The sequence below is a fragment of the Equus caballus genome, chromosome X (genome assembly GCF_041296265.1).
Source record: "Equus caballus isolate H_3958 breed thoroughbred chromosome X, TB-T2T, whole genome shotgun sequence".
In the NCBI taxonomy this organism is placed as follows: Eukaryota; Metazoa; Chordata; class Mammalia; order Perissodactyla; family Equidae; genus Equus; species Equus caballus.
This window is the reverse complement of record NC_091715.1, coordinates 77,685,084-77,702,050: the sequence shown is the minus strand read 5'-3', so window position 1 is coordinate 77,702,050 and position 16,967 is coordinate 77,685,084. Positions and strand designations below refer to the sequence as shown.

The 16,967-nt window shown below is 43.0% G+C and overlaps 1 protein-coding gene across 1 annotated transcript; it reads right to left on the bottom strand.

Moving 5' to 3' along the window:
• Positions 1–8,231: 8,231 nt before the first annotated feature.
• On the bottom strand, positions 8,232–9,381 carry POU3F4 (POU class 3 homeobox 4). The gene has a single exon (NM_001257184.1). It carries the CDS (start codon positions 9,315–9,317, stop codon positions 8,232–8,234), a length of 1,086 nt encoding a protein of 361 aa, NP_001244113.1. The 5' UTR covers positions 9,318–9,381.
• Positions 9,382–16,967: the final 7,586 nt, after the last annotated feature.

Sequence of the window (16,967 nt, the reverse complement as noted above, 5' to 3'; positions counted from 1 at the left end):
AAAGTCCCCTTTGCCTTGATATATTTAAAACATAACAAATCTATTCCTCTTCATCTGAACAGCTTGGTCATTTTCACAAAACACAGACTGAAATGTGGGTGGTGTTACTGGAGGGTGAGGGAAGTTACTGGCATGGTGATTATTAGCTTAAGAACAGTTTCAATGGTTACTTTTGAAATAATTAGTGAAGAACGTGTGTTCTAACTGTGTGTGCGTGTGTAATATACATATAGTTAGAAGCAGCCAAGGGACTGTGATATTAAAATTGACTACTTTTCCACTTAAGCATTTTTCTACAGATGTTGTAACAATTTTAGTTTATAATATTACGTATCTTAAATGAACAATTTTTTTTGAGTATCAATGGCCTTTCAGTTACCAAATAACCCATTTTTCTCCGAAAGGCTCAAAGACAAATTTAATCAACAATTATCAAATGTTTGTGAATTGATTTTGTGTTTTTTCCTCCTATATAAGATGAGTTTAAAATTTAAGACTTTATTTCTCTGCAGTGTGAGCCCATGTACTTTCATACTCTCACACAGCAATGAATGAGACCCATGGCATATACTGCCCTTCAATTGTGCACAGAACTCCTATTGATATTAATGAGTTTTTGCCTGGACTGAGTGTGGTCATTTTATGTGGCGTGAAGTGGTCATTTTGTTGTGATTTGCATATTGGCTGTTGCAGGGTATAGTATATACATCATTTTTAAAGTGCCTAGGGATTTTTCCAGAGGACAGGTAGTGCATAAATTTAAAAGATTATTATTGCCTTTATTTTAAATTCTTCTACTTGCGAGTTCTTTAAATCATGCATAAACATAGTACAAAGTGCAAATCAGATGCCTACAGAAAGCTCCAGAAAATAAAATTACTTCAAATCAGAAATTTTGAAATTATCTACTTGTAGACGTTTTTAATCCATTGAAAAGAAAACTAGTTAGTTTTCTAATTCAACAGAAGACATCAAGCCAAGTCATGCAAAAACAGAGCACTAAGGGGTGGAAAAGAAGATAGGACTTGAACTGCCACTGTAGATGAGAGGCTGGAGCTCTCAGGGTGGACAGCAGTCCCTTCGTCCTGCAATCCCTTCTGTGCCAACTTCCTTAGACTTGCCCTAAGGAGGCCAGTGAGGAGCACCTATAGAGCCAACACTGTCCATTCATCCATGGAAAGTGGTGGACGGAGGACCCAGGGTGGATGAAAGAGCTACTTTGAAATACTACTTTGGTTTCACTTTTAATGTGAAATCTGTAGAAGTTTAGGTTTTCTCTCCCAGGATATAACATGGAAAATGAAGATGATTGAGGAAATTTTGTTTATCTAGCATTTCAACCACTCTCACCACAAAGGCTCAGAATTTTCGGTAAACACATTCCTCCATAGGAAGCTCTTCATCCTGTGATGAATGGAATTCATTTGTAGGAAATTGCTGTTAACTGTTGAGCAAGGGAATCTCTAACCCTTAACAGTGGCTATTGTGCACTGTTCCGAACAGACACAGTCCCTCATTTTGCCAATAGATCTCACAAATCTGATTTTTTTTCCTGTTATTTTTCTAGGCCTCCATAGGTTCAAGATAGACCTCTGTCCTTGATTCTGACCTTTTCTACATGCATATATACATGTGCTCCTGTGGCAACAAAGAAGAAAAACAGATACAGATGTTAATTAAACATGAATACTACCAACACGTCCACAGGTAGACTATGAATAGTAAAACATTAAGAAGAATAATACTCCTCTGTGCACGAGTCCATCCAGATGGCTTTTTTCTGCAGTTTGGAATCATGTTCGATTTGAAGCCCAATAAACTATTGACCCTGGTCCATAGTCCTCTTTTTTCCATGCTTTAAAAATATGACATCAAGCAATGATCTTAGCAGGTGGTATGGGTATGTTTGTGGTTTTCTGTGCTCAGATTGCAAGTATTATGGAAGAGAAAATCTTTCACCAGATATAATTTCTGTGGAACAAACCTCTTTTTAATATTGGTCTGGTGGGGGGATACTAAGACAAACTTTACAAGCTCATTTTTATAACAGGCTTTTCCATGTCTGTGAAAAGGGGGCAGAGCAAAGATGGGTCTCTGGTCTGGTCAAATCTGGGAGATAATCAGCCACATTATAATAAGAGTCTCTAGTATATGAAAAATAACCGGGAAAGATGAGAAGCAATCAATATTAAAAATGTTTATGTGACCACCCTTTCATCCCAAGAATTTATGCTAATATAACAGACATTGTTTACAGGACGACAATGCAAGCAGTCAACTCAGTGTGTGTACATGTGTCAGTTTGGACAGGATCACTCAAACTAGGTTTTTTGACATTATATAGATAAAACAAGTTTGATAGAGTGAATTTTTTTCTCTTTTCAATTGGCTATACCAGAATAATGTGGACACATTTTGAGTAGATGGAGAGATTAAAAAACATATACCTAATGAATTGGTCAATGTGTTGATCTCTTTCTTGTCTTTGAGGTCAGTCTTCTTTCTGTTAAATCACCCTGTGTGTGTTCAAAGTGCAGGGCTAGAGAGAGGGGGAGGTGAGAGGGAGTATGTTTACAATTGTGGGTATGTGTCTACACACATACTATATTAAATACTTTAGAGTTTCACCCAAAAGCAAGCTGTCCTGTGATTCCCTCCCTTAGAGAGTAAAGCCACCTCATAATAAGGCTCTTTTGATAGTTGAGTAAACAAGCGCCCTTGGAAGGCATCCAAGATGAACCCACGTTATATACTAAATCTCCCTTGATAACAAATAGTGTTGTAAAGAGAACCCAGTGTTCTAGCTAGTGAGTTAGATATGTGAATAGGTATTAGTTCTATATTCATATTTATGATAGAAAGCACAGTGATCTAATGTGTTTTGCACTGGAAAGCACTGGAAAGGGTTTAATTTTGTGGATTCTCTTTACAGGAACAATAATATAGGTCCTTGTATACGATCCATCTACCCCCAACATTTTAGAGGTAGCAGAAGTTAACTGTATTTTGTTTTCATGACTGTATTCTTTTAAATAATCCCCTAATTTTGGAAATGTTCCATCAGCAGCGCTCTTAAAAAATGGTACATTTATTTCATCTTCTAAAAAAAACCTTAATTGATTTCAAATATATTTTATACTCACTTTTCTTAATGCTTTAAAAATTAACATTTGTAAGTAAGTAAGTTGGAGGATTACTATTTTTAAAACTAGTATCTGGGGGCATGTATAAAGAATGGTCTATCCTTTTATTTTATAGAATGGATGAGTGTGAGCAATATCAATTCACATGGTATTATTTTGCACTGTTACTTTTTCTTCCTTTCAAGACTTTTTTGAAAGGGTCACATGTTGGGATTTTTAAACACCAAATCATAGAAATAATTTCCACAATTCTGAGGTTCCATATGGGTTTTTAAAAAGATCTCACAGGTGGAAAAAATGCATTCTTTTCTTTGCAAAACTATGTTTTAACTTCTAACCATTTTCTCCCTTCTTACTAAAAAAGCATTTTAAATAAAAACAGAAATATATGTCTCTACTTACAACCTACAGGCAATTAAAGCAACAACAGTATCCTGACTTGGGAGCAAGGAAAATATCTGAATGCTAAATACTTCCAAGGGAACAGTGTTTGATTTTATTAAAGACAAACACTGCTCATGTACTAATTTAGGCAATAGTTTCCCCTACCCTTTTCTTTTTAAAGATAAGAGACCAATTTCCAGGCATAATATTTCTCTTCTTTTATTGTTGGAAAGATATATGCTGGAGTTTAGTAATCTATTTCCCTTTTGTTATGCACGCAGAGAGCAACAGTCATACAATCAATCTATGTCTGCATACATATGTTTACTTTATTCACATACTTGACTTTGTTTACATATCTGTAGCACCTACTTACTCTCTTCACATCCCACCCCCTCCACAATCTCTTCATTTTCTATTGCTCTGATCAGGTGATGGGGATGAAACTTTTTTGCCTTCACCCTATTAGATATTGTTAAATATTATTGTTCCTTTTGAACTCACCAATTCTTATTACCGGAGAGAGAGCCACTGCTGCAAAGGCCTGAGAGAAACTGAGGCCAAAGCTGCTTCTTTTACAAAGGGCTTGGTTAGGAAAGGGGAGGCTGCAACCTCAGTACAAAGAAAGCCCCAGGCAGAGGCACCAACATCCCGTGAATTTTAATGAAAATCTTATGTTAATGATAAAACAGGGTTGATAAGAAGGTCATCATAAAAGCCGAATAGGCCTTGATTATATTTTAAGAGAAAGACAAGCAGTAAAGGAAACAAGTTCCATAAATATGTACAGAATATATATATCAGTAATACATAGTAAAAGTACTAATAGTGATATCTGTATCTACATATTTATTTAAGCATCTCCTAAAGTATCTACTTGTGGCCCCATTAAAGAGTTCAGAATATACTACTCATTGGTTTGTGTGTACTTTAGTAAGAAAAGCTGTAACTTTTTAATCAATTCAAATTTCTTATAAGACATTGAAAGAGAAACTGGTTAGTTGACAGGAACCAAGAGATCCAGCATGTTTAAGACTATGGGTTTTGTGCTTGTAGATACATCTCTATAAAATTAGCATGATTTATAAAGAGATATGCCCATGAGTATAAATGCAACATGTGCATATTTCATACACAACACCCAAATGTATGGTGCACCGTGCAACTGTAAATGATTAGGCAATCTGAAAAATGCAAGACATTACATGTGATAATCATTACCTATTAAAATGATTAAATAATTTTGCTTTGTCTAACAAAAAAACTTCAGAGTATGAATTGAGGAGGGTTTTACTGTTGGAGAATTATAGTTAAATGTCTTGTCTATCGCTTGATATGCACCTAAAAAAAAAGGTGAATAAGGCATGTGTCTACATACGAAGCCTTAAAACAACTGCTTTTGATTTAGTACATTACTCCTCAGCCGTCACTACAGGTAACTGTCCCTTATTTTATGGAGAGTCTTGTGATAAAATAATAGAGTTGAAATGGTATGTAGGAGTGGGAGAAGAGTAATAAATTGAACTTTTCCTCCAAATGTCTCTGTATAATCTTTTTTTCTTCCCCTACAACTCAGATAGGAATGGACAGAATTCAGCCTTAGTGGGCAATACTAAGTGGACAATAGTTTACTTGGGTTTCTGGGCCCAGGGAGAGCGCTAAGAACACTTCTTACGTAGAGTTATTTTCCCATTCTTCATCAGGGGAATGGAGGCTCACCTACCAGAAGGGCGCCCTGGTGGGTGTGGGGAAGAAGAAGAGGGATGGTTGCTGCGAGGCGGGAGAACAGCCTCAGCAAAGGTCTGAGCTGTTTCACGAGAGGCAGTTTCAGAGAAGGGTCTATCTCCTGGATTAGAGAGAGACACAATCCTTTCGAAAAACGTTAATAAGATGGCACCTCCAGAAATGAAGCCCCCTGCCCCGCCAGCCTTCCCCACGCCTTTTTCAACTATTTGGGGCGTGTTTTGCGTGAGCGTGGGTAAGGTAACAGGTCACGCTGTGTGTGCAAGTGTATAAAAGGCCAAAAGTCAGAGGGAGAGAATCAAGAATCAAAACAATGACTAATGATTTCCAACCTGAAGCAAAGCAGATGCGTTGCTCACCCGGAACGTGCCTCTGTTTAAACGCTTCACTTCACACACCGCACAATAAAGCCAGGAGACAAAAAACAAAAACACATTTTTTTGGAAAAATGTTTTATTTAAACCTTTTTAATCTTTTACAACAATAAAATATTGCGTCAATATAAACCCCTTGACTAAAACTGTTCACATCAAACATTACAGCGAATTTTCTTTTTGACACCCAACTTATCTTTGAAAGAGTTTCCTTTTAAACACAATGCAGAATTTATTGAAAATAAATAATTGCTGGCAACTGCAATAGGCAATTTGAATAAAATAGTTGAAAAAGCAACTCTTAATGAAAATAGCGTTTATTATACATCAGTTACTAAATGAATAAACTAAATGATCTTTCTTTAAATTAATAACTTCAAAAACGTTTAATATACAAAACTGTACAATTATAAAGTCGGCAGAAATATTTGGGTTAACTCAGGTTTGAACCATAGCGCTTAACTGAAAAGAAAAAAAAAATCAAAAACCGACAAAAATCCCTAACAGTTGTAAAACATGAACTCAATGTGGAAATAAAAGGATCCCAGAACTAAAACCCACTACCAACAGAATGCAGAGGCTTGACCAAAAAAAAGAAAAAAAGGTCTGGGATTTGAATTAACACATGCTCTTAGACCTGCAGCTGGGGGAGACACAGTGTGGTGGACCAGAGGCCAGGCGGCCCATACTAGCCCATCTTCCACAAGGGGCCCTAGGCTTTCTGGTCCTTAGGTAGTTTGAAGCTTTGTCTACTGCAGCTGCGCCTGGAGGCCGGGCCAGGCGGCCAGCCTGGGCTTATAGAGCCCCCAGCCAGGCCTGACAGGCAGCGGCTGGGTGTTGGGTGCTTGGCCGGCACCGCACGTGTGCTCGTTGGGAATGAGGTGTGCCTGTGAACCTGGCGTGTCGACATAAGAGCTAGCAATAAAGCCACAGCAACTGCATATTTTTTGGATCTCTACACAGCCTAGCGAGATTTTTTTGTAGTTTTTGATTTTTGTAAATAGTAATACGATACACACAACTATCTACACACACACTTTTGCACCCGCACGCACGCACCCACGCACAGAGACACATACACACAGAGAGATTAAAAAACAGAAACCCAGCCGCCCGGGCGCTCGCTAGCAAGCTCGTCGTCGCCGTGGGCTTCTACCAGCTGTGCTTGTCGGAGGTGCAGAGACAGCGGTATATACATGGGAAAGGAGGTGGTACGTGGCTAGACCAGAATCCCTGTGACCTTCGCCAATCATTCATTGTCGTGCTGCACAGAGCAGAGAGCGCCTGTCCACCACCCTCTCACCACCCCTCCCCGAACTGGGAGGCGCTGACCCAGTCTGTCGCCAGCGTCTCTGGGTCCTCGTCTCCAGCTAAAGCAATCGCGTGTGAAGGCAAAGTCCTTCGCCTAGAAGGGCCGAGGTGGGGTCGCGCTGGTGGTCTGCCCGGTAAGGCGCGGGGCCCGCGGGGAGCTCCGAGTGCAAGCATTCCAGACCCCGATAGGTGCGGAGCCCTCTCCGCTTCTCAAACCGACCTCTTACGCCCGGCGCCGCCGCCGAATCCTTCTCAGACACCGGGATCTGCGATGTGGAAGCCTGCGCAGGTTCCACAGTTCCGGGAGGGAGAGCAGAAAGCTTCGAAATCGCCTCTCCTATTTCGCGCTAGTTTGCAAACCCAGTCGGCTTGCCTATTCTGCCTGCCCATCCTAGGCACTCTGCCCCCAGAAAAAAATTTTCATATATATATGTATACACATATACATATAATCACCAGTATTATCATCAACAACTCTCTCCGTTGTATCCTCTCCTCTCCTTACAGATTTGGGATGGGGTGGGTGGATGGGTAGGCATCTCTCCCCCTCCTCCTCCCAGCCTCCCCTCCCTTTTCTAAGCAATTAAAAAACCATCAGCTCAATGAAGGAATAATAATAATAGCAATAATAATGTAGAGTGGTCGATTAGATACAAATTATCTCACAAATATTGTGTACAGCTTGTAGTAAAACACCGCAGACATTTAGAAACGCTATAGAAGTTTTAAAAAATGCAAAACTAGTCTATTGTAAAACAGATTTCACCTGAAATACAGCTGCTATAACCAAGGCGCTGAAAGGTTATTCAGAGGCACACATCTGTCTTCCCACCCCCCTCCCCACCACGCCCCCACGTTACCCCACTCTTTGCTCTTCCTAGAGAGGAGCAACCAAACAAATCTTACTCAAAGTAAACAATATGTATTGATCAGCAGAAAAGGTTGGAGGGAACTGTTGCCTGGGTGGCAGGGGATATGAGGTCCCTGTCTGGACTGCTTAATGCAAGTGTGTATCAGCGTTGAAAAGCCTGAATGTGTATGTGAGTGTGTTTCCTTTCTTACTATAAGTTAGAATCCCCTGTTAAAAAAAAAGAAGAAGAAGAAGAAGGAAGAAAGAAAGAAAAAGAAAGAAAGAAAGAAAAAGAAAAAATATAAAGCTTATAGAGAGAGCTGGAGAGATAGAAAAAATAAAGCTAGAGTGAAAAGAAGAGAGTGGGAGAGAAAGAGAAATCCGCGCTGCTCCCAGTGCGGCCGTCGGCTTCCTTGCTTCCTGCAGTCAGAGATCGTGGCAGGACGTGTCTGTTTTCACAGCGTGCGAATAAACCTCATGTGGCTGCTGATCCCCTGGTGGAGTCATTCTTTTCTCTTTCTGTCTTCGATTACAGAACCAGACACGTACCACTTCTTTCTCCAACTGCAGGCTGTCTGCCAGCGAGGAAATCTCCTGTGCGGCAGGCTTGGGACACTTGAGGAAATGCGTCTCCAGTACGCCCTTGACACTCACCTCAATGGAGGTTCTCTTCTTGCGCTTGCGGCCCTGCGCGGCGATCTTGTCAATACTGGTCGGGCTCCCCGTGGACGAATCAGCCTCCTCCAGCCACTTGTTTAGCAGCGGCTTCAGCTTGCACATGTTCTTGAAGCTCAGTTGCAAGGCCTCGAACCTGCAGATGGTGGTCTGCGAGAACACGTTGCCGTAGAGTGTGCCCAGCGCCAGTCCCACGTCGGCCTGCGTGAAGCCCAACTTGATTCTTCTTTGTTTGAACTGTTTGGCGAACTGTTCTAACTCATCCGAGGTTGGTGTCTCCTCGTCCGAGTGGTCCTGGCAGTGGTGCGACCCTAGGTCGCCGTGGTCTGGGGGTTCCCGGAGCACTGGGTGTAGGCTCTGTGCGGAGGCGGAGGCCGGCGGTGGAGTGAGCCCCCCATGCTCCAGCATGCCGCTCACCGTGAAGCCCGGCTGCGAGTACACGTTAAGGGGTTGGCCGCTCGACGTGATGGACGGGTTCGGAGCCGGGCTCGCCCCCCAGGCATTCGGGTGGTTAGTATGCGGAGAGTGGTGGGCGACGTGCGGCGAGCGGTGATGGATGATCGCGCCCAGCTGCAGATCTTCTCGCCCGGGCTTCACGTCCTGCTGGTCCAGAGGGTTGGTGGCCAGTGTGGAGGACCATGGGCCTCCGTCGCTCAGACTGGTCACCCAGTGATGCCCGAGGGGATGCCCATTGCTAGGAACTCCTTGCAAGTAATCACTTTGGAGAAGTTTCTGAGGGTTTCGGAAAGGACTCCCCTGCTGCATGCCCGCAGAGTCCGCATGGACCAGGGAGCTGGAACTGAGAATGCTGTAGGGATTCGAGGCAGCTGTGGCCATGGTCGATGAGGATCCCCTACTAGTTATAATGTGGCAAAGGGAGCAGCTTCAGCCTTTGACATCTATGGTGCGGGGGAGCCAGAGCCGCGAGAGCTAGTTACCGGCACTCGCTGCGGCCAATCGCAGTGCGTCTCGGCCTGGCCAGCCGCAGGCTCAGCCAATGGCAGCGCGGGAGGCCGGGCTAGCTTTACGAATTAGGCTAACGAAGCTCGAGAGTTTCACTGAGACCCAAGCAGGAAGTGAATCAGTCTTTCGACTCCATTGGCCGCCTCTCGCTGAGTGGCGGCAGCTCATTTGGTTAACCCTTTCCCCCTCCCCCCGCCCTCGGACTTCGCGAGTGTTTGTAGTGGAGGGGGAAGGTTAAGAGGGATGTGTTTGTTTCGGGGGATAGAAGGTGCGGCGGCAAACTGGTTTTAAAACTCCTTTTAGATTATTTAAATTAACCTAAATAAAGGAAGAAAAAATATAACCAGTTTAAATGTCATATAGACCTTAGTGGATAAGGATTTTTCTCAGATTCATTTGGCGTTCTTCGATAGGACCCTAGATCTGTAAGAGTGAAAACTATAATTCCAATAAGAGCTATTTCGATTTGTTTTATTTATTTCATTTGATCGTTTATAAGAAACTCGATACCAAGGTCAGAAACCATCTAAGAAAGAGATGCCCGGTTTCATCTGAAAAATTTGATTTAGGGCACAAAAAACTGGAATATTCTGGGAAAGTAAAATCTAATGTGATACTGGCGAAATTCAGTTATTTTGAAGTTTGTCTCCCAATCCAGTTGGTCAGTTGGAAGACTTGCTTTTTATTACTGCTCCATGTCAGCTCCTATCAGTGGCCCACAACTTCTGTCGGAGACAACTCTTGCTGAAGCGGGCAGCCCTCCCTCACACTCACACCAGACGCTCAGCGGACCCTTTCCAAATAGGTACACAGGAGAACATTCACCAATACCGCGCCCGATGCTGTCCCCTAAGAAAATTGTTTTCAACACGCACTTCTCCCCCCACCCCCGTCCCACACAAGTTGAAGAAAATGAAAATCATTTAGTGTGCCCTGGAAACTGAGAGAGAGATGGCGGGCTGTTTTGGCACACACTTCCCTCCCCCTGCCCCCCATCCCCATCAAGCTTCAATTTGCTTTCAGCTTGGGAAGACAGGACTGTTTTTACATTTTGGTTAGAGGAAAGACTTGTACTCCTCCTAAGCTTTTATAAATTAGGGGAGGACAAGTTCTGTGCTCCACAGCCCCACGCAAAGACGTTGCTTGTAAGCAGAGTGGGATGAAATGCAAAGATTTTAGATTTGCTCTAGCTGAGAAAAGGCAACACCAGATACTCAGCACAATCTGTGAAGTTAAAAAATGACCTTTCATTGCATAATTTTGGAGGTAACCTAGCTGCGTAATTATGTTTGCACTTACAGAAGACGGCATCAGAGTTCCCTTATTGGTTTGAAATTCCATTAAATATATTGCAAGAGCTCCTAGGTTAAGCTTGATTTAAATTTGCATACATTTTCATATATTTAGCAGAAATAAAAGAAGGCTTGCAGCTACCAGAAAGTCATTAAGGCATTAGTTTCTCTAAGAAGACAGATCTGAAGAAAATGCAAGAAAATGCGAAAAAAATAAAAACAAGGTGAGCTTATTCTGCCATTCCTTTATATAGCTAAAGAACGTCTATTTCCTGTGAAATGAATAATTTCTTGTGAGAGGACAGAGCAATAGGAGCTTATATTTGTAAATGTAAACTGTGTCTATTAGGCAGGAAAACCTGGCATCTGTTGAGATCTATTTCTTTCTTTCTCTCTCTTAAAAAAAAAATGGATAAACACTAATTATTGTCAGAGGATCATTTGTCGTCTTCCCACTCATCCTTCTCTCTTATTGAAATTGTGATTTTGTTTGCTTGTGTCCTATTGTAAAGGTTTATCTGCTTTTAACTTAGAAATTGATTTTTCCTTTCTCTCTCTCTCTCCTCTTCTCTTTCCACCGAGGAATGTTATTTCTTTACTGCCAACTGTGTGTATCTTCCTTTGCAAAAATGCAATCTCATTTGTGACTGAACTTTTACTTCCTGAAGAAAAAAGAACTTGTTAAAATCAAACAAAAATAAAAGTTTTCATGTGCTCTGTTAAGCTGCCTGTTTGAGGATCCATTTGCCAGTCTGTGTTGGGTCAGTTTAGAGGTCAGAGGGAAACCCGTTGAAGAAACCATATGAGCAAAAAGATCATGATCATTGCCATGTTGTTGGTGGTAGTGTGTTCCCCACCCCCACCATCGCAGCTGCGTTTGGGTGAAAGAGTTGCTAATCTTAGTCTGGCCATTCAGGGCGTTAAGGCAATTATCAATTGATAAGGCTTTTACAGGAAGAAGAAGGGGGTCCTTTTTCAGTTCTGTCTTGCCTGAGTTCTTACAATCAACCTTCCTTTTGCCCATGGCCTCTGCCCTGGGCAACCGATTTTGCCAGCCCCAAAAGTAGTTCAGACCATTTGCCCCGAGGCTTGGGGGTGGGGGGCGGGGGGCGGGAGAGTATCGAAGAGGGGGCTTCTGCTCCCAGAGACAGGTTTTTCACACCCTTATTTTCCAATCTTTTAATGTATGAATAGCTTTTGACAGAAGCATAAACCCATAGTCGTTTGTCTTTTCCTTTCCTTTCTTCTTCCTTCCTTCCTTTCTTTCTCTTCCTCCCTTCCTTCCTCTCTTTCTCTTTCTTTCTGTCTTTCTTTTCTTTTCATTATTTTTGTTTTAAAAATTAGTTCCCATGAATATAGAAACCGCCTATTGAATTTAGGTGCAATCACATCCTCCAGCAGCTGTGATAAAATCTTCTCTTGCACGTGAGGTGTTTTGTTTTTTGATGAAAATATCTGCATACAGTCAAATCTTCTTGCTGTTCTAACTAATCTATTGGAGAGGTTTCCTTCGCCCTCTCCTGTCAGTCTAACTTCCCAAGTGTAACAGATGCCGCTCTCAAGCGCTCCTTTCTGCGGCTTCTCTTTATTCAGTCTCACATATTTCTCCCCATGATCTGGGTTTCCATAGAGAGAGGAATAAAAGGGGGGACCATGGTCACAAATCCCCTGCCCCATGCAAAATAAAAGAGCTTCATTCAATAGAAGACCCCGTCTGGATATGGGAGAAAAATAAGTCCATGTGAAGCTACTGTTGCAAAGAGCTGGTAACTTATTTTTCATAGACTGTGTTTTGCCTTAAACTCAAAGTTGCCACTGGTAAACCTGCTCTCTTGGATAGCTGAACTAAATGCACAGCTTGCTGTTCTCCTCACCGTGATTAGAAAAGCCCACTGCCAGGTTGCCAAGTCCTCAGACCCGATTAGCCCCACGCCCTCTAGAGCTATGGTTTGAATATAATAATAATAGCTACCAGGCTGGAGCAGCTATTCTCTTGGAGAAGAGCCCGACTTAGAAGTGGATGAACTGTAATTTTAGCGAGTCCACACACCTGTCTCCAGCAAGACAGCACAGGTTTCGATTCCTGTGACAGGCCACTACAGAGCACCAATTTCATTCCTCCTTGGGTTGCCTTCACACCCCAATTTGCCCCTCCACCCTACCCATCACTTTGCTTGGTTTCTAAGAGGGAAATTCACTTAATTTCTAAAAGCAAGTCAGATTGGTTTGATTTACTTGTATGTTCATTCATTTATTTGCAACCTGGTGGTTCACAATGGCTCTCCTTCCTCACAAGACTTAAAGATACATAACAACTCATCAGTGTCTTTGCAGACATTCCCCCCACTCACACTTTTCGAAGCAAGGAAGGACTCAGAAAAGAAATAAAGGAGATTGGTGTGGTTCAGGTCACTCCTGTGGAAGCACGCGAGCATGGTTGCAGCTGGGCAGCCTGTGCCCAGGAGCGTTCAGAAAGCGCTCCAGCCATAGGGATTATGCCTCTTGCAGATTTCATATTTGAGTGTAGATTATGAAGCATTCTCATTATCCGTACAAATTGGTTGGGGGGGGCCGGTCTGGGGCTGAGGCTGGTGGGGGTTGGGGAAAGGGTCAGGAAAGAAGCCTAAAAGGTCGGATTTGATTGTGTATAATACAACGTGAAGCTCCAGACGGTAGGACGTGGCCCATAGGCGTGACCTCGAGATGGAAAACTTCACCTTCGACACAAGTTCACTTTGGAATCAGGATGAGTTAGATTGGGCTTGGTAGGGGCAAGTACACATTTTCTTTTTATAACCGGGGAGCTCATAAGGGAAGGGAAACAATTGAACAGCTTCAGAAAGCAGCAGAGTAAGAAGACTTTTTCCTGGTGTCTGTACATTGAGCTCAGGAGACGTTCTCGGTGTGAGACACAGCTGCCCTTCAGAGCACCAGTCCGCTATAGTTCCTCTTATAGTAGTAGCAGTTCTTCCTCCGTCTCCTCCTCCTCCTCCCCCGCCTCCTCAGCCTCCTCTTCTTCTTGGCAAACTGCTTGGGGTAACGTAGGGGCTATCAATATTCTCGGGGAGAATTAAAAAAAAATTAGACGGCATTAGCAGACATTAGCCAATACCGATTCAAGATCAATTAGCTCATTTTTAAGGATCTCTGTTGGTTTTCCTTGAACGTGAGGAAAAGGATCTTTAGAGAAAAGGGTAGAGGGAGGGGGAGGAGTGATAGCATACAGCGAATGCCGCAGCAGACACAGGGTAATTTAAAACATATATTCATCATGAAAAATTTAATACAAATACCCCAATCTTGGAGAACACTTCATTTGCTAGCAAAATCGAGTCAATGGGGAAGTGCTGAGGCATTGTGTTGCTGAGGCCGCCTCCGACAGGGTGGTTAGAGGGTAGACAGGGACAATAGAGACCCTAACTGATGAGGGAAAAGATGCTGGCTCCCACCGCTGCGTTCGCTAGTTCGCGTCGATGCAGTCTGTTTCTCTTCTGAGGTCACTGCTTTCCTTGCCATTGGCATTGTCAGTGAGTGAACTCTGATCTTACAGGGTCCTGGGGAAAGAGCTCTGCGGAGACAGAGCTATTGTACAGGTCTCTGCCTGGCTATCATTTTTCCAGCACCAGGATTTGGGGTGTCTAGGAATCATGTGGGCATTTGCCAGTCGCTTGTTTTGCACTGCACATAGAGCCTAGTTTTGAAGAATCCAGTTGACCATTTTACAAAATACAAACCCCATGTGGTATTACCTATCTTTTTCTTTCTTTTTTTTTTTTAATGGAGTAGCAGAATGTTTCCAAATTTAAACCGCAGTTGTGGTTTTTATTTTTATTTTGACTTTTTTCTTAAAGTCAAAAATGGTGGGAGAATTTAAAGACGCAAGAAAAACTAGTTCCAGCTGCATGACCGATCAGAGGCGCATAGAGATGATCTATTACTTTAAACTCTACGGATCGGTATTCGAGCCATCAATAAGTCATCTAGTTGAACATTAGACGCTTTTTATGTCACTTTCGTAGTTAATAGAGCCTCCCCAAATTACAATTCACTTCCTTCTTCATGGACGGATTAAGGTTTTAACATGTAAATTTTAAGAACGCTCGGGCTTCATTCTTAACTGAGATCGTGTTTTCCCTGCACTCGCGGCGTTCTCCTCCCCTCCCTTTCTTAGTAAATAGTATTTATCTGAAATGGCTAGCATTCTGCGTCACCGTGCGGTGATGGGACTACGGAAAACTTGATTACAGATCGAAATATAGGCTTCTTCTAGGAAGAAGACTTTTAGTAAGTAATCTGCTGAGTATTCGGGGCTCACGTTACTATTTCTCGTCGTCACAGTGGGCAAGAATCTACATCACATTTGAAAGTGAGCGAAGGACCAAATTTAACCTCCTATCATTATTCAGAAATTTCTATTTTTTTTTCCTAGAGGGGTTGGAGTAGGGAAGGTGGCTGAGGATTGTGAGAAAAAATTGATTAAAATAATATATATATATATATATATATATATATATATATATATATATATATATACTGGGAGAAAAAGAGGGAGGGAGAGAAGGAGGGAGAGGCGAGAGAGAGGAAGACGCGTTTCAAGAAAGGTCCACTTTGCAAGGACATTTTGGGAACCCGTTTTTTACAAGAATATTAGTACTTCCTCTGTTGTGATTATTGTTGTGTTGGCTGTTGGGGGCGGGGTGTTAGTTTCCTGAGTGCTCCTAAAATCTCCATCTCCTGTAACTTTTCTTTGGGCCAACATCTCTTGCACTTTGCCCCACTCTGATTGAGGAAGTCAATTTGGCTCCCCTGCGCATAGGAGAGCTCTACCTGATCTGGTATTTTGGTTTCCAGCTGCCTTTGGATACGTGCCATCGCGTGCGCGCGCGTGTGTGTGTGTGTTTACGTTTTTATATCCAAGAACTTTTCGAGTCTCTTTTCAAGGTACAAGTGCTCAGGCTGCCAGCAAAAGAACTCAACCCCTCACCATGTATTTCCCCTTCGTGAATCGGCTCCCTTGGCCACTGCTCCGCGGCTAGCCCGCTCTCAATTCTCGTGTTACCATGAGCGCAAGTCCGCTTGCTCCAACCTGCAGAGAGTTAGAGCCCCAGAGAATCAAGGAGCTGCCCCCAAACCTCCTGCTCGGGCTCTGCGTGGGAGGGCTGCGATTTGGGCAGCAACAGGATCCCTCGTAGCCTGGCTAAAATGCTTGGTTCAGTTTAGCGGCTGGACCTTAATTTAGCCTCCGAGATCAATCCTGACTAGACGTGATTAGGCCAGGACTGGGGTGGAGGCTTTAAACTGAGAGATCTTATCTTAAGATAATTCGGTGGATGACAATTCTTTGGGCCAAGTGGGTCCTATTCCCACAACTGGATAGCCTGCCAACGGGGCTTATTTTGCCAGCCTCCTGGCCCTCACTGCCTTGCCCTCCCCAGACTTTCCTTCGCTATTTGGGGGCAGGATCCTTAGCATGGAGGCAAGGCTGAATTCCTCCCCCTTCCTTGTTGGAAGTGGAGGTAGGGGGGACAAGGATGGCAAGAAGGCAGCTGTGTAGATCTTGGGGCCTTCTGGCAGTTAGTCTCTGGGCCTGGCCAGCCTGGCTGAGCATCATTGTCCCTGGACAGCCTCTGCCCCTCTCCTAGTGGGCCCCTTGAACATTCCCAAGCCCAGTGTCCCTGGGCTAGGCCTGCATGAAAGTAAAATGCTCGGGAGGCAAGGCCCAGGCCTTTCACTGCGAAATGGGGTAGTTATCATAGCCCTTCCTCAGTGACACCCTCCCTTGGGGCATGTGATTAGGAGGGCAGTACCCCCATGCCTTTTCTTGTGTATGTGTGTTGGGGGTGATAATCACCCTGAAATATTTTGTCCAGGCACTGAGATGTTGACACAGATCACATGGAGGGCAGCAGGATTTAAACCCTCCTAATCCTCCTTAAAAAGAGGAAATTTCCTGTTTTTAACAATTGACTGGGTAAGAGAAACCTTGGGCTTCCAAGGAAACACATTTAAGGCAATCTAAATATCAACACTCAAATTTCTCTTGTACATCCTAAATATTTATTTTAATTTACTCAAATGATAGTGAGAATGAGGCTCTCTCCTTTCCTCCACCTACCCTCTTCTTACTACTTCTACTTTTGGACAGAGATTGGGGTTCCTGTTTGCAATTAAACTATAATTCAATCACATCTGCTCTCATTTTTACCTTTAAACGCAACATTTCCTCAGGTGC

What these genes read in the sequence shown, in the direction of transcription:
- POU3F4 (NM_001257184.1), bottom strand. Translation starts at nt 9,317, where the DNA reads ATGGCCACAGCTGCCTCGAATCCCTACAGCATTCTCAGTTCCAGCTCC.